The sequence below is a fragment of the Salvelinus namaycush genome, chromosome 18 (genome assembly GCF_016432855.1).
Source record: "Salvelinus namaycush isolate Seneca chromosome 18, SaNama_1.0, whole genome shotgun sequence".
NCBI lineage: Eukaryota > Metazoa > Chordata > Actinopteri > Salmoniformes > Salmonidae > Salvelinus > Salvelinus namaycush.
In genome coordinates, this window is record NC_052324.1 from 13,304,554 (window position 1) to 13,332,496 (window position 27,943).

General features: G+C 43.9%; 1 protein-coding gene across 1 annotated transcript in view; it reads left to right on the plus strand.

Moving 5' to 3' along the window:
* Positions 1-27,943, plus strand: part of LOC120063553 (GDNF family receptor alpha-2-like) — a 105,222-nt gene that overhangs the window by 38,488 nt on the left and 38,791 nt on the right. The window contains exon 4 of the mRNA XM_039013910.1: positions 15,924-16,287. Coding sequence (XP_038869838.1) covers positions 15,924-16,287 — 364 coding nt within the window. The remainder of the gene's footprint in view (positions 1-15,923; positions 16,288-27,943) is intronic.

Sequence of the window (27,943 nt, forward strand, 5' to 3'; positions counted from 1 at the left end):
ACCTGTCTGGCACCGGCGTTCCGCTAGCGGAACTCCTCCCACATTCCACTGAAAAGGCAGAGCGCGAAATTCAAAATATATTTTTTTGAAATATTTAACTTTCACACATTAACAAGTCCAATACAGCAAATGAAAGATACACATCTTGTGAATCCAGTCAACATGTCCGATTTTTAAAATGTTTTACAGCGAAAACACCACATATATTTATGTTAGCTCACCACCAAATACAAAAAAGGACAGATATTTTTCACAGCACAGGTAGCATGCACAAAGCCAACCTAACTAACCAAGAACCAACCAAACTAACCAAGAAACAACTTCATCAGATGACAGTCTTATAACATGTTATACAATAAATCTATGTTTTGTTCGAAAAATGTGCATATTTGAGGTATAAATCAGTTTTACATTGCAGCTACCATCACAGCTACCGTCAGAAATATAACCGAAGCAGCCAGAGTAATTACAGACACCAACGTCAAATACCTAAATACTCATCATAAAACATTTCTGAAAAATCGATGGTGTACAGCAAATTAAAGACAAACATCTTGTGAATCCAGCCAATATTTCAGATTTTTTAAGTGTTTTACAGCGAAAACACAATATAGCATTATATTAGCTTACTACAATTGCCTACCACACTACCGCATTCATTCATCAAGGCACGTTAGCGATAGCAATAGGCACGTTAGCGATAGGGAATAAACCAGCAAAAGATATTAATTTTCACTAACCTTCATAAACCTTCATCAGATGACAGTCCTATAACATCAGGTTATACATACACTTATATTTTGTTCGAAAATGTGCATATTTAGAGCTGAAATCAGTGGTTATACATTGTGCTAACGTAGCATCTTTTCCCCAGAATGTGCGGATATTTTTATGACACTCAACTATTCTGACCAAATAACTATTCATAAACGTTACTAGAAAATACATGTTGTATAGGAAATGATAGATACACTAGTTCTTAATGCAATCGCCGTGTTAGAATTCTAAAAATAACTTCATTACGACATCCAGCTTAGTTATAGCGAGAGAGTACCCAAAATCTGGGCGCAAACGACTATTTCACATGTTCGACAGATATATGAAATAGCATCATAAAATGGGTCCTACTTTTGATGATCTTTCATCAGAATGTTGTACAAGGGGTCCTTTGTCCAGAACAATCGTTGTTTGGTTTTAGAATGTCCTCTTCTCCAGTCAATTAGCACGGAAAGCTAGCAAAGTAGCGCGAAGCTCTCCTTCCTGAACAAAGGCACACAACGCAACACGCCTAACGTCCCGAATAAATTTCAATAATCCCTATAAAACTATATTGAAAAAACATACTTTACGATGATATTGTCACATGTATCAAATAAAATCAAAGCCGGAGATATTAGTCGTCTATAACGGCAGCTTTTCAGAAGGCAAAACCAGGTCCCTTCACGCGCTCTCCAGAAAACAGGAAACTGGTGACACGTCATGCCGAGAGCTTTTATTCGACCCCAGATCAAGTTATACACTCCATTTCTTCTCTCACTGTCTGTCGACATCTAGTGGAAGACGTATGAAGTGGATCTATACTAATAAATATCAAGGACATTTATAGGCAGGCCCTAGAACAGAGCATCGATTTCAGATTTTCCACTTCCTGTCAGGAAGTTTGCTGCAAAATGAGTTCTGTTTTACTCACAGATATAATTCAAACGGTTTTAGAAACTAGAGAGTGTTTTCCATCCAATAGTAATAATAATATGCATATTGTACGAGCAAGAATTGAGTACGAGGCCGTTTAAATTGGGCACGATTTTCCCCCAAAGTGAAAACAGCGCCCTCTGTCCTCAACAGGTTAAGAACAAATTCTTATTTACAGTTGATGCTGGGCCAATTGTGTGCCGCCTTATGGGACTCCCAATCACAGCCGGTTGTGATACAGCCTGGATTCAACCCAGGGTGTCTGTAGTAAAGCCTCAAGCACTGAGATGCAGTGCCTTAGACCACTGCGCCACTCGGGAGCACCGAGTGCATTCCTTCAATATGGAAATACATTGTTAAACATACACTACCGTTCAAAAGTTTGGGACCACTTAGAAATGTCATTGTTTTTGAAAGAAAAGCACATTTTTGGTCCAGTAAAATAACATCAAATTGATCAGAAATATAGTGTAGATCCCGGGATGCTGACCTTCTAGGCAGAGTTCCTCAGTCCAATGTCTGTGTTCTTTTGCCCATCTTTTCTTTTTATTGGCCAGTCTCAGATATGTCTTTTTCTTTGCAACTCTGCCTAGAAGGCCAGCATCCCAGAGTCGCCTCTTCACTGTTGACGTTGAGACTGGTGTTTTGCGGGTACTATTTAATGAAGCTGCCAGATAATACTGCTTTTGCTGCAATGGCTCTCCCATTTCATAAACCGGATTGTAAGCGGAAATTTGAGGTTCAGAGCCAGAGGAAATACATCCTTTGTCTTGATAGGCCAGAAAATGTGACATGTCTCTCCCTATGCAAATGAGATGTTAGGTTTCACATACTGCATCTCAGATGAGCAAGAGGACAAGTACATTAGTGTCTAGTTTGAGAAACAGACGCTTCACAAGTCCTCAACTGGCAGCTTCATTAAATAGTACCTGCAAAACACCAGTCTCAACGTCTACAGTGAAGAGACGACTCCGGGATGCTGGCCTTCTAGGCCTTCTAACTCTTCGGTAGGAGGCATGGATGTTTGTCCTATCCATTGAATATAGTTTATTAAATAGTATACACTAATCTTACAATAGGCCTAGTTAACATGGAACTATTAGTCAATACAAATTGCATTCGCATGCTATACATTTTCGAGCCATGAACAATTGGACAAAAGTTAAGAAGATTAGCCTACCATATCTGTTGATATGGCCTGTTACTGACTTTGCCACGTGAAAGGCAAACAAAAAAACAGGCAAATGGCTTAGGATCCAAGCGGATTCAGCACCAAGGGCAGCGATCAGAATTCGTGCAATTTGACGGTTAGATCCAACAGAAATGTAAAGAAAGTCTGTTGACTGTTTTGCTGCTTGTGATATTTTAATAAAACATTGGTTATAGGCTACTGATTAGGCTACTGTGCGCCTCCTACAAATTGCGTTACAGCTATGACAAGCTTTTGGCCAGTCTTAACTAGCAGAACGCTAGCTTTTACAAGTTGAATCTAGCGCCGCCTTAACGCCAGTCGGAAATAGAGCCCTGAGAGAGACTATCGCAAAAAATGTATATATTAAAAAAAGGTGAAACATGAGGACCGCAGGGCCATTGCCACAACTATAGGAAATATAGGCTACAGTCATTTGAACATTCAATCACTTCCGTTCTCCAGATCCTGCAGAAATTTCCGGAGGATGATCGAGCATCATTTGCTAAAAGCAGTATACAGCAGAGATGCCACATTTGCTTTTCCTGGCCGATGCATCATGCTTTGTTTTATAGCTTGGAGGTACAAGAAAGACACGCTTTCTGCATAATCCCTTTAGCTTGAAGTCAGTAAACGACATAGGTTGCTTGAAAATATACTGGTTTGATCTATCAAAAAGGAGAACACCAGACAAGATACAAATTGGAAGTGGCTTTGAATACCTTGGCGTTTTAACCTATGGTCCATATGAAGGAGGCTCAAATGGTTGTGTATCCTACATCCTGGTCATTTTTCAGCACCTTTTGAAACAGCAGCTGGGGCTCATTAATAATATGTTCATTTTTGCTAGAACTGTTTCCAAAAATGTTTCTTTCAAAGGTGAAATATCTGATTTGCTCTCCTAAATCCATTTAGCCTTAGTCATTTATTATTTCAGAGGACAGAATAATTGATTGTGGTGATGAGAAAAGCCCACAGGCAAACAGATAAGTAATTACGGTTGTTCTCTGAAATACTTTCCACGCCGATTTCAACTGCACAAAAGTGTGCTTAATCACTTATAAAATGGTAAACTGAACCAAAGCTCAGGGAATGCGATATCTTGCTGTGTTGATGTGGATGGGGAAATACACTCTCTAGGAGGAAGGCTGAAAATTGAAAAATTATCTCCACAACTTAAGAGTTTATAGTGAGAGAGATAAGGACACCAGTGATGGGGGAAAAGACATACTCCACTGTATCTCTAAATTCACACAGCGGTAATTAAGCAAATGACTGAGAGGAAAGTGAGAGTATGCATTGCCCAAGTCAAACCTCACAAGTCCACCATTTTCTTACTTCAATGTGTACAAGTCAATAGTTTTACTCTTGAGCATTGTGAGAGATATTGGTTAGCACTCATATCATTTTTCTACCTCAGTAGGTTGGCCCCTCATTCAACACCAGATGATTATCAATTTTATATAACAAATTATCCCATAGCATACAAATATATACTTGACTGTAATTTCAATTTTATTTTACACAAATTGTTCCATCCTTGTGACCCAATGTTGAGCTAATTCACTTATTAAGAGCAGAGGCCAGGATAAAAAAGCAGCACGTGTCCTCCAGGAATTGACTTTGACACCGCTTAGTTAGACCTTCTAACACTTCCTACTAAGCCTCTCACCTCTCTGCTCCACATGCCCACCATCCAATTAAATGGAGAAACCTATTTCTATACAGCTGGGGGGAAAAGGACTGGCGCAACAGTCGTGCTCAGCATGCAGCGCAACACTGGACATTCTCACCTTGCCCTCATAACAATTACCATTCCGTTCTCAAAGACAATGTTGCCGTGCTTTAGGCCAGTGTACTGTTGTTGAATAGCTGCTATACTATGTGCACTTAAAATAGGTTTACATTTACAACTAGGAGTTGCCTCTTCGTTTTCTCCATGGACACTTAATGAGTGTTGGGTCTAAGGGTAACGTATTAGTTGTTAGTGCAGTCAGCGTTATTCTAACAAGGTGGAATTAAACAGAATATTGAATAATCCTCCAAACATGAACATGGCAAAGCTCATTAGTTAGTTTTGTTAGCAGAATTAGACACTTACACTGATGTTTGGGGAATAGGTGAAGCAATGCCAGCATCTTGATAGAGATGTGAATCGACTCGCTTGCACATTTGTCCCAGGTGATGATATTTGTCCCAGGTTTGATATGCATGATTGCCAAACATGATGGACTATTGAAGGAATTATACTGCACGACGGCAGAAACCATCAATTGCAATCTGAATACTAAACATAAAGCCATACTGCAACATAGCAGGAAGTGTTTTAAAGCCCAGTGTCAGCTGCTGTTCACAAACTACTCAAGAATTTGGAAACATGTTTAGGTACCGTAGAGCTGACATGTTTTTAGAATCAGTGGCTGCCCTCGCTTTCACTCTGTGTGTTAGATCATAGAACTGAAGTGCTAGTTTATCGGTCTCATATTTGGAAAACAGTTCTGAACTGTTAAAGCAGCCGTCTTATTAGAGCACATATAAACAGCGTATAAAATAGTTGTCCTACTGATATCATTACAGATCCCAAACATGCACAGTCAGTTTTACTGTTGGGAAATGTCATAGCGTGTAGCCGTGGCATTACCTAACCCCTGAAAACCCTGCTCTGACACAAGCCTGAGCTAATAACTGATGAACTCTTTGACAGAGAAATGCTTGACAAGGCTCCCAGGGGTATAGACTAAATACATTATAACAAGCTCCTTCACACTCACTAAGGGCCATATTAAATCCAAACTTTGGCACCCATCCTAATTACAGTGAGCATACCCGGAGCCAAGAGCCCCTCTCTAACCTCGACTGAACTCCTGGTCCCCAGAGTCTGGGATGGTGTCTGAAATGCAGGATTCAAATAAGGGGGAGAGCAATTACTGTGGAAAGGAAGATCCCTTCTCTTGAAAACACCTAAATCCTTATCTCTTGCTTGGCCCGTAATGACTACATTGTGCTTTTCAGTAGATGGCCATCACGTACTTTACACTAATGAACGCTGTGGACGAGCCCCCTATTAACATTTAACTCTTAAACGTTAAGTCCCCTATTTATGGGACTGTGAGCTGTTCTGGACCGGATCCGACCAACATTTTTGTGCACAGTGAATGGTGCAAAATCAAGTGGTGTCCCCTCTGTCAAAGCTCTGGTTGTCCCGCTTCACATGTCGCTCTCCGCTCTCATCTGAGATGCAGTATGTGAAACCTGACATCTCATTTGCATAGGGAGAGACATGTCACATTTTCTGACCTATCAAGACAAGGATTGATTTCCTCTGGCTGTGAACCTCGCATCTCCGCTTACAGTACAGATTATGAAACGGGAGAGGCTAGTTATTGCAGCAAAGCAGTATTATCTGTCAGCTTCATTAAATAGTACCCGCAAAACACCAGTCTCAACGTCAACAGTGAAGAGGCGACTCCAGGATGCTGGCTTTCTAGGCAGAGTTGCAAATAAAAAGCCATATCTGAGACTGGCCAATAAAAAGAAAAGATAGGCAAAAGAACACAGACACTGGACAGAGGAACTCTGCCTAGAAGTTCAGCATCCCGGGATCGCCTCTTCACTGTTGACGTTGAGACCGGTGTTTTGCGGGTACTATTTAATGAAGCTGCCAGTTGAGGACTTGAGGTGTCTGTTTCTCAAACTAGACACTCTAATGTACTTGTTCTCTTGCTCAGTTGTGCACCGGGGCCTCCCTCTCCTCTTTCTATTCTGGTTAGAGCCAGTTTGCGCTGTTCTGCGAAGGGAGTAGTACACAGCGTGGTACGAGATCTTCAGTTTCTTGGCAATTTCTCACATGGAATAGCTTTCGTTTCTCAGAACAAGAATAGACTGACGAGTTTCAGAAGAAAGGTCTTTGTTTCTGGCCATGTTGAGCCTGTAATCGATCCCACAAATGCTGATTCTCCAGATACTCAACCAGTCTAAAGAAGGCTAGTTTTATTGCTTCTTTAATCAGAACAACAGTTTTCAGCTGTGCTAACATAATTGCAAATGGGTTTTCTAATGATCAATTAGCCTTTTAAAATTATAAACTTGGATTAGCTAAGACAACGTGCCTGTCACGTTCCTGACCTGTTTTCTGTTGTTTTGTATGTGTTTAGTTGGTCAGGACGTGAGCTGGGTGGGAATTCTATGTTGTGTGTCTAGTTTGTCTGTTTCTATGTCAGCCTAGTGTGGGTTCTCAATCAGAGACAGATGGTAGTCGTTGTCTCTGATTGAGACTCATATATAGGAGGCTTGTTTTGTGTTGGGATTTTGTGGGTGTTTGTTACCTGTCTCTGTGTTTGTGTTCTGCACCAGATAGGTCTGTATCGGTTTTGCACATTTGTTATTTTGTATGTTGTTGGTAGTGTTTCACTTGTTCTGGTATTAAACATGTTTAACACTAGCCGCGCTGCACTTTGGTCCTCTCCTTCACCCCTGGAAGAAAACCATTACAGAAACACCCACCAAACCCGGACCAAGCAGCGTGGCAACGGGCAGCAGCAACAGCAGCAGCGGTACCAGGAGGAATGGTCATGGGAGGAAATCATAAACGGAAAAGGACCCTGGGCAAAGGTGGGAGAGAATCGCTGCTCTCGGGAGGAGAAGGAGGCAGCCACAGCCCAGGAGCGGTGGATTGAGGAGGCAGCACGTAAGAGAGGCTGGAAGCCCGAGAGGCTCACCCAAAAATTTCTTGGGGGGGGGCTAAAGGGGAGTGTGGCGAAGCCAGGTCGGATACCTGAGCCAACTCCCCGGGCTTACCGTGGAGTGAGAGGGCGTCGTACTGGTCAGACACCGTGTTATGCGGTAAAGCGCACGGTGTCCCCAGTACGCGTGCTTAGCCCAGTGCGGGCTATTCCACCTTGCCACACTGGGAGGGCTAGGTTGGGCATCGAGCTGGATGTCATGAAGCCGGCCCAACGTATCTGGCCTCCAGTACGTCTCCTCGGGCCGGCGTACATGGCACCAGCCTTACAGGTGGTGTCCCCGGTTCGCCTGCATAGCCCAGTGCGGGTTGTTCCACCTCGCCGCACTGGCAGGGCTACGGGGACCATTCAAACTGGTAAGGTTGGAGAGGCTCGGTGCTCAAGAGCACGTGTCCTCCTTCACGGTCCGGTATATCCGGCGCCACCTTCCCGCCCCAGCCCAGTACCACCAGTGCCTACACCACGCACCAGGCTTCCAGTGCATCGCCAGAGCCCTGTTCCTCCTCCCCGCACTCGCCCTGAGGTGCGTGCCCTCAGCCCGGTACCTCCAGTTCCGGCACCACGCATCAGGCCTATAGTGCGTCTCAGCCGGCCAGAGTCTGCCGTCTGCCCAGCGGTGCCTGAACTGCCCGTCTGCCCAGCGGCGCCTGAACTGCCCGTCTGCCCAACGCCGTCTGAACTGTCCGTCTGCCCAGCGCCGTCTGAGCCGTCCGTCTGCCCAGCGCCGTCTGAGCCATCCGTCTGCCCAGCGCCGTCTGAGCCATCCGTCTGCCCAGCGCCGTCTGAGCCATCCGTCTGCCCAGCGCCGTCTGAGCCATCCGTCTGCCCAGCGCCATCTGAGCCATCCGTCTGCCCAGCGCCGTCTGAGCCATCTGTCTGCCCAGCGCCATCTGAGTCATCCGTCTGCCACGAGCCATTAGAGCCGCCCGTCTGTCCCGAGCCATTAGAGCCGTCCGTCAGTCAGGAGCCGCTAGAGCCGTCCGTCAGTCAGGAGCTGCCAGAGCCGCCAGCCAGTCAGGAGCTGCCAGAGACGCCAGCCAGTCAGGAGCTGCCAGAGACGCCAGCCAGTCAGGAGCTGCCAGAGACGCCAGCCAGTCAGGAGCTGCCAGAGACGCCAGCCAGTCAGGAGCTGCCAGAGACGCCAGCCAGTCAGGAGCTGCCAGAGACGCCAGCCAGTCAGGAGCTGCCAGAGCTGCCCTACAGTCATGAGCTGCCCTACAGTCATGAGCTGCCCTACAGTCATGAGCTGCCCTTCAGTCATGAGCTGCCCTTCAGTCATGAGCTGCCCTACAGTCATGAGCTGCCCTCCAGTCATGAGCTGCCCTCCAGTCATGAGCTGCCCTCCAGTCCTGAGCTGCCCTCCAGTCCTGAGCTGCCCTCCAGTCATGAGCTGCCCTCCAGTCATGAGCTGCCCTCCAGTCATGAGCTGCCACTCAGTCCGGAGCTGCCACTCAGTCCGGAGCTGCCACTAGTCCGGAGTTGTCCCTCTGGCCTGAGCTACCTCTCTGTCCTGGGCTACCTCTCTGTCCTGAGCTACCTCTTTGTCCTGAACTACCTCTCTGTCCTGAGTTGTCTCCTCTATTGTAGAGGGGAGTTGGTGAAGGTTCCTGGACCATGGTCAGGGGCGAGGGTCGCCACTCAAGGGACGCTAAGGAGGTGGACAAAGACAATGGTGGAGTGGTGCCCTCGTCCACCGCCGGAGCCGCCACCGCGGAATGATGCCCACCCAGACCCTCCCCTTGAGTTTTAGGGGTGCGCCCGGAGTTCGCACCTTGAGGGGGGGGTTCTGTCACGTTCCTGACCTGTTTTCTGTTGTTTTGTATGTGTTTAGTTGGTCAGGACGTGAGCTGGGTGGGAATTCTATGTTGTGTGTCTAGTTTGTCTGTTTCTATGTCAGCCTAGTGTGGGTTCTCAATCAGAGACAGATGGTAGTCGTTGTCTCTGATTGAGACTCATATATAGGAGGCTTGTTTTGTGTTGGGATTTTGTGGGTGTTTGTTACCTGTCTCTGTGTTTGTGTTCTGCACCAGATAGGTCTGTATCGGTTTTGCACATTTGTTATTTTGTATGTTGTTGGTAGTGTTTCACTTGTTCTGGTATTAAACATGTTTAACACTAGCCGCGCTGCACTTTGGTCCACTCCTTCACCCCTGGAAGAAAACCATTACAGTGCCATTGGAACACAGGAGTGATGGTTGCTGATAATGAGCCTCTGTATGCAGATATGTATGTAGATATTCCATTAAAAATAATTTAAAAAAATCCAGCTACAATAGTCATTTACAACATTAACAATATCTACACTGTATTTCTGATACATTTTATGTAATGTGCTTTTTTTCAAAAACAAGGACATTTCTAAGTGACCCCAAACTTTTGAACGGTGGTGTATAACTCTTTATACCATGCTACTTTTTCTGGCAGTACTGTAACGGCTTTCGTCTTCCTCCTCGTCTGAGGAGGAGAAGTTAGAAGGATCGGAAGACCAATGTGCAGCGTGGTAATTGTTCATCTTGTTTAATAAAAGTGAACACTCAAAATACAAAAACAACAAATGTGTAACGGCAGTCTAAGTCGTCCTCCTCCTCAGACGAGGAGAGGCGAGAAGGATCGGAGGACCAATGTACAGCGTGGTAAGTTTCCATGATTTAATGACAAGAAAACTAGACAAAACACAAAACAACAAACGTACTAACCGTCACAGTCCCGTGTGGCACAAACACTGACACAGGAAACAACCACCCACAAAATCCCAACACAAAACAAGCCAACTATATATGATTCTCAATCAGGGACAACGATTGACAGCTGCCTCTGATTGAGAACCATATTAGGCTGAACACAGAAACAGACAAACTAGACACACAACATAGAATGCCCACCCAGCTCACGTCCTGACCAACACTAAAACAAGCAAAACAAATAAGCACTATGGTCAGGACGTGACAGTACCCCCCCTCCTGAGGTGCGGACTCCGAACGCACCCCTAAAACTCAAGGGGAGGGTCTGGGTGGGCATCTGTCCGCGGTGGCGGCTCCGGCGCAGGACGAGGCCACCACTCCACCATTGTCTTTGTCCCCCTCCTTAGCGTCCTTTGAGTGGCAACCCTCGCCCCCGATCTTGGCCTAGGAATCCTCACCAAGGTCCCCACTAAATTTAGGAGACAGCTCAGGACAGAGAGGTAGCTCAGGACAGAAAGGTAGCTCAGGACAGAGAGGTAGCTCAGGACAGAGAGGTAGCTCAGGACAGAGAGGTAGCTCAGGACAGAGAGGTAGCTCAGGACAGAGAGGTAGCTCAGGACAAATGGCAGCTCCGGACTGAGGGGCAGCTCCGGACTGAGGGGCAGCTCCGGGCTGAGGGGCAGCTCATGATTGGAGGGCAGCTCATGACTGGAGGGCAGCTCATGACTGGAAGGCAGCTCATGACTGGAGGGCAGCTCATGACTGGAGGGCAGCTCATGACTGGAAGGCAGCTCATGACTGGAAGGCAGCTCATGACTGGAAGGCAGCTCATGACTGGAAGGTAGCTCATGACTGGAGGGCAGCTCATGACTGGAAGGCAGCTCATGACTGGCTGGCGGCTCTGACAGCTCCTGACTGGTTGGCGGCTCTGGCAGCTCCTGACTGGCTGGCGGCTCTGGCAGCTCCTGACTGGCTGGCGGCTCTGGCAGCTCCTGACTGGCTGGCGGCTCTGGCAGCTCCTGACTGGCTGGCGGCTTTGGCAGCTCCTGACTGGCTGGCGGCTTTGGCAGCTCCTGACTGGCTGGCGGCTCTGGCAGCTCCTGACTGGCTGGCGGCTCTGGCAGCTCCTGACTGGCTGGCGGCTCTGGCAGCTCCTGACTGGCTGGCGGCTCTGGCAGCTCCTGACTGACTGACGGCTCTAGCGGCGGCTCTGATGGCTCGGGATAGACGGGCGGCTCAGATGGCGCTGGGCAGACGGATGGCTCGGATGGCGCTGGGCAGACGGATGGCTCGGATGGCGCTGGGCAGACGGATGGCTCCGATGGCGCTGGGCAGACGGATGGCTCAGACGGCGCTGGGCAGACGGATGGCTCAGACGGCGCTGGGCAGGCAGGCAGCTCAGACGGCGCTGGGCAGGCAAGGCAGCTCAGACGGCGCTGGGCAGGCAAGCACCTCAGACTGCGCTGAGCAGACGACCGACTCTGACCTGCTGAGGCGCACAGTAGGCCTGGTGCGTGGTGCCGGAACTGGAGGTACTGGGCTGGAGACACGCACCACAGGGAGAGTGCGTGGAGGAGGAACAGGGCTCTGGAGACGCACTGGAAGCCTGGTGCGTGGTGTAGGCACTGATGGTACTGGGCTGGGGCGGGAAGGTGGCGCCGGATATACCGGACCGTGAAGGAGTACACGAGCTCGTGAGCACCGAGCCTGCCCAACCTTACCTGGTTGAATGGTCCCCGTAGCCCTGCCAGTGCGGCGAGGTGGAATAGCCCGCACTGGGCTATGCTGGCGAACCGGGGACACCATTTGTAAGGCTGGTGCCATGTACGCCGGCCCGAGGAGACGCACTGGAGACCAGCTGTGTTGAGCCGGCTTCATGGCGCCTGGCTCGATGCCCACTCTAGCCCGGCCGATACGTGAAGCTGGAATGTACCGCACCGGGCTAAGCACACGTACAGGAGACTCCGTGCGCTCTTCCGCACAACACGGTGTCTGCCCGTACTCTCGCTCTCCACGGTAAGCCCGGGAAGTTGGCGCAGGTCTCCTACCTGACTTCGCCACACTCCCCTTTAGCCCCCCCCCCCCCCCCAATAAATTTTTGGGTGAGCCTCTCGGGCTTCCAGCCGCTCTGCCTTGCTAGCGCCTCATAATGCCGCCTCTCCGCTTTTGCTGCCTCCAGCGCCGCTTTGGGGCGGTGACACTCCTCTGGCTCTGCCCAGGGTCCTTTACCGTCCAGAATCTCCTCCCATGTCCATTCCTCCTGGTACCGCTGCTGCTGTCGCTGCTGCCCGTTTCCACGCTGCTTGGTCCGAGTTAGGTGGGTGGTTCTGTAACGGCAGTCTAAGTCGTCCTCCTCCTCAGACGAGGAGAGGCGAGAAGGATCGGAGGACCAATGTACAGCGTGGTAAGTTTCCATGATTTAATGACAAGAAAACTAGACAAAACACAAAACAACAAACGTACTAACCGTCACAGTCCCGTGTGGCACAAACACTGACACAGGAAACAACCACCCACAAAATCCCAACACAAAACAAGCCACCTATATATGATTCTCAATCAGGGACAACGATTGACAGCTGCCTCTGATTGAGAACCATATTAGGCTGAACACAGAAACAGACAAACTAGACACACAACATAGAATGCCCACCCAGCTCACGTTCTGACCAACACTAAAACAAGCAAAACAAATAAGCACTATGGTCAGGACGTGACAAAATGTGAAAAACCGAAACAGTTCTGTCTTGTGCAGACACACGAAGACTGAAGATAACCACCCACAAAACCCAACACAAAACAGGCTACCTAAATATGGTTCCCAATCAGGGACAACAATTGACAGCTGCCTCTGATTGAGAACCATATCAGGCCAAACACAGAAATAGCAAAACATAGAAATACAAACATAGACTGCCCACCCCAACTCACGCCCTGACCATACTAAATAAAGACAAAACAAAGGAAATAAAGGTCAGAACGTGACAAGTACAAGCATTACTAGGTATTATTTATGGCCATCTCATGACAAATAATTACTTTTGGGTATGTCTATTTAGGCGGAAATCTACATTTTATGACATTACATTTAACTGGTTAGGTTAAAAGATGACTTTACTCTTTACTTTACGATTAAAAGCGCTTGTTTACAGATCCCCGAGAGCTTTTTCTTTCCTATATGGAAGCGTGAAGTAACATTGGTAAACCTTTTTTTCTTGTGAAGTGAATTTGGTATATTTGTGCGCGTGCCAAAAACCAATTAAAATCACACGCGTTGCTACCTAGCGTTCATTGCATGAGAAGCACGACTCTGATTATCATGCAAAGATGTGTCAACGGAGCCTCATGGCAACATAGTCACAGAGTCTAAAAAATATATATGCAGCAACATGTACTTAATCAGTTGTTGTCCCACGGTGAACACCTTAGACACCAGTACACTGGAATAATCAGGACACAGCTCTCTATTTCCATGATTTCTTAATACAGCAGAAGGCTCGGAATCAGGGTATTGTGATGGTGAGGCTTTCCCAAGACTGGCTGTAGCTGGTGTATGCAGCAATGGAATGACACCTAGAGAGATTTGAGGATTGTTTGATCATTACAGCCCATGTGAAAGGCTGATTGTGATGATGATTGGCCAGGTTAATTGAAAACACTTGAGCACGTATACATAAGTGGTGGTCCAATCTCTTGGCAGTACACGACACATTGTTTCCTCTATCAGTGATGGCCTGCTGTAATCAGCAAGTCTCTATTCGGCCTCTGATTTCAAAAGCTTTCCGTTTTTGCGAGTTGCCTGTCACCCTTCTTGTATTACCGAAAGGTGTATAGGCAAAACCTTTCATAATGCACTTGGAAAAATCTATTATTTTCCTGTAATACTATTTATTTTCCATTCATCTACTCCATTCCCGTTTGTATATGTATACCAAGCCTTTGAGGGCCTTTGTGTCTTTGTGAGCCTCAGGATATCTTTCTGCTTTCAGTACCGAATTCAATCTTTTCTCTCCAATTAGAAATAGTAAAACCTCAAACCACTGCACTGCTTGATCAGATAAATCTTTGTACCTCGTCCCTCTCCTATTTTGTTTTTATCCTGGACCCCCTGTGCACCGCATTAATGGCTGCAGATGGACAGAGGAGATTTAGGAGCTGCAATCCATCACTGTTATGTGTAGGGCCTTTGGACAGAACCCCAAACCACCCCTCCAGCTGGGCTGGCCTGGTTCTGTATCGCTTTGGCCAGGTTTGCCCAGTTTGGCCTCAATCCCTGCTGCTAATGTCAGCTGTCTTTGAAGTCCAATCACAGATCATCCCACAGCACTCTGACCTAGCATGATCTCCTCCTCGGGGTAGCCTTGTTGCTGGAGGGATAAAGACAAAGCTCACAAAGATCTGGAAAGGCAACAATGTTTTCCTGTCTTCACAAAATAGGATCCACCTTTTCACTTTTCTTCCCATCGACAGGAAGTTGCCTCTATGTTGCCATGTGGTTGAATAAGGTAAATCCTTTTTTATTTGGCTCTGAGTGTGTTATGTCCATTCTGTGTATGACATTTCTAGGATTGATCTTTTGTGATGCACCACTTACAGACAATACAGCTGCTCATGCGGTCCATAGGAAAGGCTTTTCCTCGACGCTGCGTGATAGACACAGAATGAGATTGGTTCTGTTGAATAAGAGATGAATCTCCTTGGATGTCACTGAGCCAGCGCTGCCTCTGAAATATCATTATCTACATGGGGAGAGAGGTTAACTTTTCTAATACACCCTGAATACAAGGGAGGTGGAATATGAGTGAATGTGATACCGTTTTTTTGTTTGTTTTGTTTTTTGACATCTCAATAGCAGGTGGGCATGTACCACCAGTTCAGAGTGCTCTCAGAATATGCACACCTAATGACTCCATCTGTTTGCTACAGTACAATTGCTAGGTGGCAGTATTATGACAATAAGAAATTGTTCATCTGTGTTCAATAGGCCACAATTCAACAGCACAGAGTGAGTCTTTACCATGGCCTTGAGCTCCTGTGTTTAATGTCCATACTGACAAACCAATTACACATGTCAAAAAGCAACAAGAAATCTAATTTACATGTTGTAAACGGCATCAAGGTCTGTGTCACGGTGTTTACAGTAGCGGCTGTAGTACATCATGTTCTAGTGGTGGAAGCAATCAGATGAGCAGAATCATCTTGACACACTCATGAAGTCAAAACTGAATGTAAAAGAAGATGAATATACTTACTATCTCAATCCATACTTTATTCATTCACATTTCACTCAAGGCCTCTAAAAATAAATAATTCAGTAAGAATGGATATGGGCAAGCTATACAAGTCTCAGATGGCTTGTGGTTGGCTTGGAGAAAAATATGATATTGAATATCCCCCAGCATAGGGAGAGATCTAACACATGAAGCACACGTTCAGCACTCACAAACATGACATCCAACATGGTCAAGTAGTGTCATCATCATCATTATTGTGTGAAAGCGTTTTGTCATGAGCCAGTTGACAAATGCTATAGGTCAGACCTATGATAACAACATGGTTTTGCAGTAGGCAGTTAAGTGCATATTATTTTTCAGTGCTCCTCTTCTCCCTTCTCTGCAGGGATGCACACTGTCACCCCTAAAGCCAACACTTGCTCTGACCCAGGCAAGACGTGTAACCCGTGTCTGGACGCAGCCAAGGCCTGCAACCTCAACAACACCTGTAAGAAACAGCGCTCCACCTACATTGCCACTTGCAACAAAGGGGAACCCTGTAACCGTAAGCGCTGCCACAAGGCCCTGAGGCAGTTCCTGGATCGGGTGCCCAGCGAGTACAGCCACCAGCTGCTCTTCTGCCCCTGCCAGGACCTGGGCTGTGCTGAACGGAGGAGGCAGACCATCGTGCCCTTCTGCTCCTTCGAGGACAAAGTCAAACCCTACTGCCTGGAGCTCAGAAAGAACTGCCGCCAAGACCCCCTCTGCAGGTAAGAGATTTAGGAGTTGGGAATTGTCTGTCTGTGTGTATATGTGTGTGTGTGTGTGGGGGGGGGGTGTGAACGCATCCATACGTCCATATGTGCGTACGTGCATGAGTGCGTCAGGGAGCGAGCTGTTGACCAAATGCAGGTATTAGTGAAAACTATTAACAAGCTCTGATATGAACTTATATATGGTAAATAAGAAAAGATCAGCTAGAGAATGATCGACTGCAATCTCCTTCTCCTGTGACATCCTAGATTTCAGTGGTGTAACTTAGCCATGAAAGTAATTATGGCCACTCAGGGAAGCCTTGCTATTAGAGGCAGGATGAAGACATGAGGCTAAACTGAAGGGACAGCGTTCAATTTGGCTGAATGAAATATTAGCGGATCACTTTGACTGTGTTTCTATTGGATTCAATGGGGCCTATTTAATTCACACCTGCCCAGCCATGACTTGTTTCCCTGCCATAGAGCCAAGGAATAAGGAACACAGAGACCTCAAGACCATTTTACCCTCCAAAGCTATGTGAATCAATAAGTTGTCCAAAATAAATGGAAATATACATTCTGTACACCAATAACATCAATAATTATGTATTGAAACATATGAATACAATTTGAATCCAGAACAATAAGCTCAATGGAGTTCGACCAAAGGCTAGATGTATCTTAATGTTAACATCAGCATATGTTAACATACTGGTACAACTTTATTGTCCATCAAAACAGACATTTTTATTTTTGTCTGTCTGTTCTTTCATTCCCAACCCTCCATCCATGACGGACTCACATCACACACCACACCACACACACACCACACACACAGACACACAGACTGGCTTAAAGAAGCACAGGTGCAGCCAAAGAGCAGCGCACCTGGAGCTGGTTAGGGGTTAGGTGACTTGCTCAAGGGTGCAGTCATCAGCCTTGGTATTTGAACCGGCAACCCTGTGATTACCCACCCCGCAACAGTATAAAAATGCTGTTAAAAATATAGTATACACACAGTATATCACTTGCTTAACGGATGGTTAAGCACGTAATACAATCCTGTACAAATGAGGGGCAGGTAGGCTGTGTGTGTACAGTGTGTGGATTTAATTCCCTGAGTAGGCTGCAGTTATGTGCTGCACTAAACAACAATCTACTCTCTCTGCTCATACTGTAGCCTAGGATCACTCTCAGGATAACTGAGTAGGCAGAATGAATTCTATTCAACAACTTCAATCCACCTGGACATCACACTGTAGTGAAATTAGATTCACTATAGACTTTTAGTGGCAAATTGTTTTCTTCACATTTTGGCTTGACTCTTTTCCTCATATCTTAACACATTAAACCACACAGGCCGGTTGGACATACTACCAAATTCTCTAAAACAACGTTGGATGTGGCTTATGGTAGAGAAATGATCATTACATTCTCTGGCAACAGCTCTGGTGGACAATCCTGCAGTCAGCATTCAAATTGCACATTCCCTCAAAACTTGAGACATCTGTGGCATTGTGTTGTGTGACAAAACTGCACATTTTAGAGTGGCTTTTTATTGACCCCCAGCACAAGGTGCACCTGTGTAATGACCATGCTGTTTAATCAGCTTCTTGATATGCCACACCTGTCAGTTGGATGGATTATCTTGGCAAAGGGGAAATGCTCACTAATAGGGATGTAAACAAATTTGTGCACCATATTTTAGAGAAATAAGCTTTTTGTGCGTATGGAACATTTCTGGGATCTTTTATTTCAGCTAATGAAACATGGGACCAACACTTCACATCTTGCGTTTGTATTTTGTTCAGCGTAGAGACTTAGATGCATAGATTGGCATACTTATTTACTCTTTAGTGTTAGTTTGCATGATGCCTCTGTGTTTAGATCGAAACTACTGTAAGGAACAATTCCTGCAGTGTCCAATTTTAGAATAGCAGTTAACATTAATTTTACTTGAATAGAGGTTCCCGGCCTCCCAGGCTCAGTCGTAATAGAATAAAAACTCCCAATAACTTATCTTACAGTAAATCTCTGCGGTTTGTTATTAGTGTGTGAAAAGTCCGTTGTCTCTTCTCTGATTTATGATTGTCTTCATAATTGCTTTGCGGTCTGCTTTGTGTAATCTACGGTCAGGTGAAGTTGCTTTGGGTGACCTTTTCGCCCCCCCATGTGTCTGCTGTGCACTTCCTTATTGAGACGTATGAAATAGTTGGTTAGAGTGTATTATCTTCCCCTGTTGAACGCCCTGTGGAGGTCAATGGTGCAATGTGTGGATCTAAGCTGGGAGGGAGGTCAATGTGGCGATAATAAGCTACTGGAGGAGGGTGCAATGCACCCACTAAGAAAAACATGTGTGGTATGCAAGGGCATGTCACTAAAATGTTAATTCAATTGGTCAGTCCTACTGAATATTGTCCTTGTTTATTTCAGCCTGAGGTGTCCACACTAGTTGACCACACAGTAAGGCGTTCTTGTAGTGGCAGATCTGTCACCTCCCATCTCAATTCCTCTACCGACATCTATACTATGCCAATGTTTGGATCCATCAAATTTTCACATGATAATATGCATTATTATCTGCAAGTAAAGACAATTGTAAAGCAGCCTTCACACTCGTCCTACACTCTTAATCATTGAATATCTCAGACCCTCCCGAACCTCCTCCTACCAAGGACGGGTGGATACAGAAAGGAAGGAGTGTATCATTGAACTATCATTGCTGCCTGACTCCAAACAGGCCGATACGCCAGCAGCACCATTTCATCTGTGTGTTGACGGGTTGGGATAGAGAATTGATCCTGCTGTAGCTACTGCAGCAGAGGCCAGTGGTTTGGTCACAGTAGTATGAATCTCCAGATGGTTTCAGTGGCCAACGGATGTCCAGTCCCAGCAGAGTCGAATCAGAGAGGGAGTTAAGTAGAGCTGAGAACAAGCACTAGACATTGGCTGCTTCCTGTTCTTACACCCGGCTTAACTTCCATTGAGAATGTTTTTTCATCAGCCAGCACAAATAAAGCATTCCTCCCGTGTTGCATATGCCTTGCTGATGGATCCAGTGTTTACTTTGTAGAGATTGCTGAGCAACGACAGAGTTATATGTGGACGTGCACTGTGTACATGAGGTCCAGAACAGCAAGTCTCATATGTACACTATTGATTGGCCCGAAGAATCAATGCAACACTTCTATCTGTGATTTATTTCCTCTGTTCCTTTTGCGCTCTTTGGTTGAGTTCTTTGGCCACTAGGTTTCAAAACAGGGTCACTGCACAGGTATGCTGACCCAAATACTTCATATCTTGTTTTAGTTACTTAGCAGACACTTTTCCAGAGCAACTTTGGTAGTGAGTCATACATTTTCATACTGGTCCCCCTTGGGAATCAAACCCACAACCCTAGTTCCATGCTCTACCAACTGAGCCACATGGGACTAGTCTTACAATAAAGCAGCCCACCACCACCACCAACTACAAAAGCCAGCTCTGCTTTATAAGACAACATACGTTTCCACTGAGGGAGAATCAAACGACTCTGTTCAAGACACAGGCAGCATCTTTCATCACTCACGCCTCAACCAGTCATCTCTCCATTAGCCTTAAAAGCCTGTTTCAAAGGGTATTACTTGGACAACTCTATCACTGTCTTGCCTTAAACGATGAAAGCATCAAAGTATACCTACAGTACATTAAATACTGTAAATGCTGGTTTACACAAGCACACCGAGCAAATGACCTTAGACTGTACTCATATACAGCAGTACCCCGCTTTAATCAGATTTCTGCAAAGAGTAGGACGTGCTCTGCTTGTTGGCTGTACATAAGAGCAAGAGTTGGAGAGAGGGCATGAAAGAGCTGTGCAGATCATTTCAATACATGGATTACCGTATTCCAGCTAGCGTACTGTAATCTCTTAGAGAACGGATAGAGGAAGCTGCAATTAATACAGGCCAAGCCCATCCACCCCGTAGTCTCATCCTCATGGTAGAAATGTTATGTAACAGTCATGCTTCCAAAACAGATAAGACTTACAGTATCATGTGAAAAGTACATATGTGGTTTTTAAGGTGATTAAGCCAGACTTAAAATATTTCAGGAATCTCAAATGGAAGGTATAACATAGTACCTTCCATTGTTCTATTATTGAGGAATGTCGTTTAGGTGACTAGTCACATATATTAGTCACATATATTATTCTGTGTAGCTCCCTTTTGTATTTCAGGGGCAGTTAAAGATATTCTCCAGTACTTGTTTATACTTTTTAGCCAGTACCTCTGAAGGTAGCATTCACAAGCCAAAAGTGGTCTCCCAAAAGTGTGTACTACGTCACATATGTGCAGATATGTATACCATGTCATTGCTCTCTCTCTCTCTCTCGATCTGCTGTGTGTGCTTCTTGCTAGCTGTCACTCAAATGGCGAGGGGCTAAAGGTCATTGGCTGGAACTCGAATTGCTAGGGGGCTGGCACACGTGGGGGTAAATTTAAGGAAAATGCTGCCGCACAGCTTCCAGTAAAAAGTCGCTTTCAACCCAGGGATTTTGTGGCTAATTAAGGTAAAACAGTAATTCTGCTGATAGATTATGCATGTATGAACTACAAAATTGACATATCCAGCCCAAAGCGGGAGGTTTAAAAAATACTTACTAGTCTCCAAAGCACGTCTTTAATATATAAATAGATTTGTTTACTCAATTTTGAGTGTTGTTAACATTGTTCGGAGAGTATTAGGGTGTGCCAATAACCTTAAGTAATCTATTTACCCTCATCAAATCGCCTAGATGTTGCTTCCTTGTGTGACACAGTTAATTTAGCATTCATTCAAATAACACAATGTTCAATAGTCAATAACGAACAGAGGGAGAAGGAAAATAAAGGTTGAATTGCCTGTGATTTCCTGGTCACCAAACAAGGAAATGTTTAATCAGACGTGAAGAAGAGCACCACATTAAAGTCAAGTCAAATTGTTGGCATCATTACTTTCTGTGGGGGTATGTTCTCATAACACAAAAACTGTCCAGTCGTGCTGATGATTATAGAATGTTTCCAGAAAACATTCACCTGATGTTGCAAGAACGTTCCTAGAATACATTTAATCTGTCTTTAAAGGTTCACAGAATGTTTCATTAGGTTGTGGGAACAGTCTGGTGGGAACATTTAAGGGACATCACAAAATATATGTCCCCAAAAAAGCAAAAACTGTTCAGTTGTGCGGAGAATTCAGCAATGTTTATTTTATAGTGCAAAAAACATTGTCTTGATGTTACAAGAACATTCCCAGATGTAAGGGGTGCGTAACTGGTGGCAGGGAAGTCAGACGCAGGAGAGCAGAACTAGGTAATAGCCGGAGCAGTTTAATTCCAAAACCAACGGCATCACGAAAATAACAACATGGGTACAAAACCCGACGCGCACCAGTCAACATGTGCACAAGCACTTACAACAAACAATACCACACAAAGACATGGGGGGGAACAGAGGGTTAAATACACAACACGTAATGAGGGAATGAAAACCAGGTGTGTGGGAAAACAAGACAAAACAAATGGAAAATTAAAAATGGATCGGCGATGGCTAGAGGACCGGTGACGTCGACCGCCGAACACCGCCCGAACAAGGAGAGGAACCGACTTCGGTAGAAGTCGTGACACCACAACACATTTGTCTGTTCTTTAAAGGTTCCCAGAATGTTTAATTAGGTTGTGGGAACAGTTTGGTGAGAAAATTGTGGGGACATCACAAAATATATCTTCCCAAAATACTAAAACCGTCCAGTTGGGCTGACATTCAGATAATGTTTGTATCAGGGTGCACAAAATATTCCTTTGATGTTGCAAGAATGTTGACAGAACATACTTTTTTATTTTTTAAAGGTTCCGGGAACATTTAGTTATGTTGTGTGAAAAGTGTGGGTACATTACAAGAGATACTTTCACAAAACAGAAAATATGCTCATCTGTGATAACATTCATGCAATGTTTAAGTTAGGTTGCATAGGATATTCCTATAATGTTGTAAGAATGTTGACAGAACACCTGGTCTAAGTTCTTTAAAGGTTCCAATAACATTTAATTAAGTTATGGGAGTTGTCTAGGATGTTGCAAGAATATGCTTGTGATATTCACATAGGTTGCACAGAACATTCCTACAATGTTGCTCAATGTTTAAAAAAAAATATGTTTTTATGACAGTCATAGCATATTTGTTTTCCGTTCAAAATAACATTCCATTGATGTTCACGCCATATACATTTGACCTTGTCTTGGAGGTTCTCGGAACATTTCAAGAACAGTTAGAAAATATTATATTTAAGTTTTACCACAACATTCTCAGCATGCATAGCTCTCTAAATCAAAAGCATCCCAATTATGTTTCTCTTCAGATGTAATGGCAATTTACATTTGAGGACTGTATTGTTGGTGATATTAGAGACACATGGGATTTTAATTTAATTCATAGAACAGCATTTACTCATACAAACACAACCCAATATGTTTAAAATATGCACATTCTATCACAAGACACTTGAACAGGATTGAGTCATACAAACACAACCATATTTTGTACACTATACGTTGTCAATCTGCACATGTGGGTTTTGAACCTGCAATGTTTGGTTTCCAAACCAACCAATGTCTCTATTCTCTGCACCACCAGGGAAGCTTGCCTACAGCTTATTTTTTCAGTATATAGCCATGGCAGTTAATTCCAAGCTTATTTTTTTACCTTCTTAGACAGAACTAACCCAGGGGTAAAACTGTTAACTGGGTTATTCACCATCACTTTACCCATCCTCTTTATATGCTGTGGACTTCTGGGCCCATATTTAGAAGCTCTCCAAGACTGAGTGCTGATCTAGGATCAGGGTGGAAACAATAAAACAGGGTGGAACATAACAAGCGTCTCAAAGTAGGAATTATATCAGGTGTGTTTAAAAAAAACTGGACATTTTTAGGCGTAAAAAAAATATTTACAGTCTAATTTCTGCATTTCTGACTGGATTTATACATCTGGATGAAATAAAGACCTCTTCTCTGAATTCATAAATCTGGACAAACAAACCTCAGTTTCACAGTTGTTTTCAAAAGAAACATGGTTGAAGATTTAGTGGGATTGAACCTGCAATTTTCAGATTAGCAACCAGATCATTAACACTGCGCCACCATGGGATAATTGTGGCCACTTCATTTTTAGTAAAAATGTATTTACTTTTTGTAATTATTTTTAAAAAATTGTCTAATATAGTTATATGTATGACTTATTCAAATGTTCCCATCCTATTCTTATATTCTGTGTACTTGTAACACTGTATTTTTGCTTTTGTGCATTTTAATTTAAACAATCTCAGTAAGGTGCTTTATTGTTACCCAGAAATGATTTGATATTGAGATAAACAGCTGCATTGGACCTTTAAATCAATAGAAAATGATTGCCTTGAGCCTGAATTTATTTTGGTGTACAGTTGAAGTCTGAAGTTTACATACACCTTAGCCAAATACATTCAGTTTTTCACAATTCCTGACATTTAATCCCAGTAAAAATTCCCTGTCTTAGGTCAGTTAGGATCACCACTTTATTTTAAGAATGTGAAATGTCAGAATAATAGTAGAGAGAATTATTTCTTTCAGCTTTTATTTCCTTCATCACGTTCCCAGTGGGTCAGAAGTTTACATACACTCAATTAGTATTTGGTAGCATTGCCTTTAAATTGTTTAACTTGGGTCAAACGTTTTGGTAGCCTTCCACAAGCTTCCCACTATAAGTTGGGTGAATTTTGGCCCATTCCTCCTGACAGAGCTGGTGTAACTGAGTCAGGTCTGTAGGCCTCCTTGCTCGCACAAGCTTTTTCAGTTCTGCCCACAAATTTTCCATAGGATTGAGGTCAGGGGCTTTGTGATGGCCATTCCAATACCTTGACTTTGTTGTCCTTAAGCCATTTTGCCACAACTTTGGAAGTATGCTTGGGGTCATTGTCCATTTGGAAGACCCATTTGCGACCACGCTTTAACTTCCTGACAGATGTGTTGAGAAGGTGCTTCAATATATCCACATATTTTTCCGTCCTCATGATTCCATATATTTTGTGAAGTGCACCAGTCCCTCCTGCAGCAAAGCACCCCCACAACATGATGCTGCCACCCCCATGCATCACGGTTGGGATGGTGTTCTTCGGCTTGCAAGCCTCCCCCTTTTTCCTCCAAACATAACAATGGTCATTATGGCCAAACAGTTCTATTTTTGTTTCATTAGACCAGAGGACATTTCTCCAAAAAAGTATGATCTTTGTCCCCATGTGCAGTTGCAAACTGTAGTCTGGCTTTTTTTATGGCGGTTTTGGAGCAGTAGCTTCTTCCATGCTGAGCGGCCTTTCAGGTTATGTCGATATAGGACTTGTTTTACTGTGGATATAGATACTTGTGTACCTGTTTCTTCCAGCATCTTCACAAGGTCCTTTGCTGTTGTTCTGGGATTGATTTGCACTTTTCGCACCAAAGTCCATTCATCTCCAGGAGACAGAACGCGTCTCCTTCCTGAGCGGTATGGCGGCTGCGTGGTCCCATGGTGTTTATACTTGCGTACTATTGTTTGTACAGATGAACTTGGTACCTTCAGGCATTTGTAAATTGCTCCCAAGGATGAACAAGACTTGTGGAGGTCTACAATTTTGTTTCTGAGGTCTTGGCTTATTTCTTTTGATTTTCCCATGATGTCAAGCAAAGAGGCACTGAGTTTGAAGGTAGGCCTTGAAATACATACACAGATAAACCTCCAATTGACTCAAATTATGTCAATTAGCGTATCAGAAGCTTCTAAAGCCATGACATACTTTTCTGGAATTTTCCAAGCTGTTTAAAGGCATAGTCAACTTAGTGTATCTAAACTTCTGACCCACTGGAATTGTGATACAGTGAATTGTAAGTGAAATAATCTGTCTGTAAACAATTGTTTGAAAAATTACTTGTGTCATGCACAAAGTAGATGTCCTAACCGACTTACCAAAACTATAGTTTGTTAACAAGACATTTGTGGAGTGGTTGAAAAACAAGTTTTAATGACTCCAACCAAAGTGTATGTAAACTTCCGACTTCAACTGTATTTATTATGTATCATGCTTTTTCAGAATGGGTATTGTGTGCGTTTGTATTGCGTTTTGATAGCAATTCAGAAAAGTCATTTTGTCTTAGTTTGAAAGAACATCATAAAATAGTGTTACAAGTACACAGCATATGATGAGGAAGGGAATATTTTAATAACTCAGAAATTGTGTTCTGTGTCCTGATTAACCATAAGTCGACTGAAAAACCCACACAGTACCACAGATATTCCCTGGTGGTGCAGAGGGTTAATGATCTGACTGCAAAGCAGACGTTTGCAGGTTGAATCCCACATACTTGCAAACCATGTTTCTTTTGAAAACAACAGTGAAGCTGAGGTTTGTTTCCCAGATTTATAAAATCAATCTGAAATGCAGAATTCAGACAAAAAAAATGGACTGTTCAACTTTTAAAAAACGCACCCAATATAATTCCTACTATAAGACACTTATTTTTCACGATCTGAAAAGCAAAAGTGATCCTAGATCAGCACTCCTTCTCTTGGATACCTTGTAAATATGGGTCCAAAAGTACCCATCATATAAAGAGGATGGGTGAAGTGATGGTGAATAACCGAGTTAACAGTATTTGCCTGGGTTAGTTACGTCTAGGAAGGCTGAAAAGAAAGCATGGAATTCCTGATTGGCCATACTGCCATGGCTATATTCTGAAAGAATAAGCTGTTTGAGAGCTTCCCTGGTGGCCCAGAAGATAAATCAAATCTGGGGAAAAAAACATAATGGGGATGTATTCCAATCTTCTTTCTGATGCTTTAAGGAGCTGCACATGTGCATGCTGAGAATGTTGTGGTAATATCAGGTAAAACTTAAATATAACATTTTCTAAATGTTCTTGAAATGTTCTGACCATCTCTAAGACAAGGTGAAATGTATATTGCGTGAACAGCAATGGAATATTATGTTAACTTTTTATGGCTGCAGGGGCAGTATTGAGTAGCTCTGTTTAAGGTGCCCATTTCAAACGGCCTCGTACTCAATTCTTGCTCGTACAATATGCATATTATTGTTATTATTGGATAGAAAACACTCTCTAGTTTCTATAGCCGTTTGAATTATGTCTCTGAGTGGAACAGAACTCATTCTACAGCACTTTTCCTGATATGGTGTGAGATTTCAGACATCTTGGCCCCTGCTCCCAGGTCAGTTCATAAGTCCCTGTGAAGGCTATGATGCTACAAACACTGCCTACGCCTTCCTCTAGATGTCAGTAAGAGGTGACAATTTGAATGGAGTCGATTGCGCAATCAGTGCCTGTATAAAACGACAAAGACCGGATGTACCGTTCTTTTCCTGCTGCGCCTGACGCACGATGTACGTTGGACCTGCTCTCTTTCCAAGCTTGGGTTTAGCCAGTAATATTTCGCCGGTCATGTTTTTACTCGTTATAGGTGTTAAAGACATCATAAGGTAGTTAATTTAAACCGTTTTATAGCAATTTATATCCGTTTAGTGCGATTTTGAGGCAATTCTTGGTGATGCACTTTGAAGCTTTGGGCACGTTTCCAGTACCGGTCGAACGTTAGTGGGCATTTCGACGGACAAGCGGACATCTTTCGACCAAAAGAAGATTAGACCCAAGAAAGGATACATTGCCCAAGATTCTGATGGAAGATCACCTCATAGTAAGAAATATTTAAGATGATAAATCGTTGTTCTGTCGAAAAATTTTAAACGCATATTCCGCCATTTTCTTTGGTATAGCTTCGCTTGGCGAACCCTGTATTGCACAGTAAGGATAATTTTAGAAATGTAATTCAGCGATTGCATTAAGAACTAATTTGTCTTTCGATAGCTGTCCAACTTATATTTTTTTAGTCAAGTTTATGAATAGTTAATCATGAGACAAGATCACTGTCAAATATGGCGCCCGACATTTTCAGGCTAGTTTTGCTAGTTTTGTCATTGTATAACCACGTTTTTTTGTGGCTAAATATGCACATTTTCGAACAAACTCTATATGTATGTTGTAATATGATGTTACAGGAGTGTCATCGGAAGAATTCTGAGAAGGTTAGTGAAAAAATTAATATATTTTGGCGATGATTACGTTATCGCTCTCTTTGGCTTGAATCGATGCTCTGGTAACGTTTGCACATGTGGTATGCTAATATAACGATTTATTGTGTTTTCGCTGTAAAACACTTAGAACATCTGAAATATTGTCTGAATTCACAAGATCTGTGTCCTTCCATTGCTGTGAGCTGTGTATTTTTAAGAAATGTTTTATGATTAGTAATTAGGTAATACACGTTGCTCTGTGTATTTATTCTAGTCGAGTTGTGATGGTGGGTGCAATTGTAAACTATGATTTATACCTGAAATATGCACATTTTTCTAACAAAACCTATCCTATACAATAAATATGTTATCAGACTGTCATCTGATGAGGTTTTTTCTTGGTTAGTGGCTATCAATATCTTTATTTGGCCGAATTGGTGATAGCTACAGGTGGAGAGAGAAAATGGTGGACAAAGAAAAATGGTGTCTTTTGCTAACGTGGTTAGCTAATAGATTTACATATTTTGTCTTCCCTGTAAAACATTTTAAAAATCTGAAATGG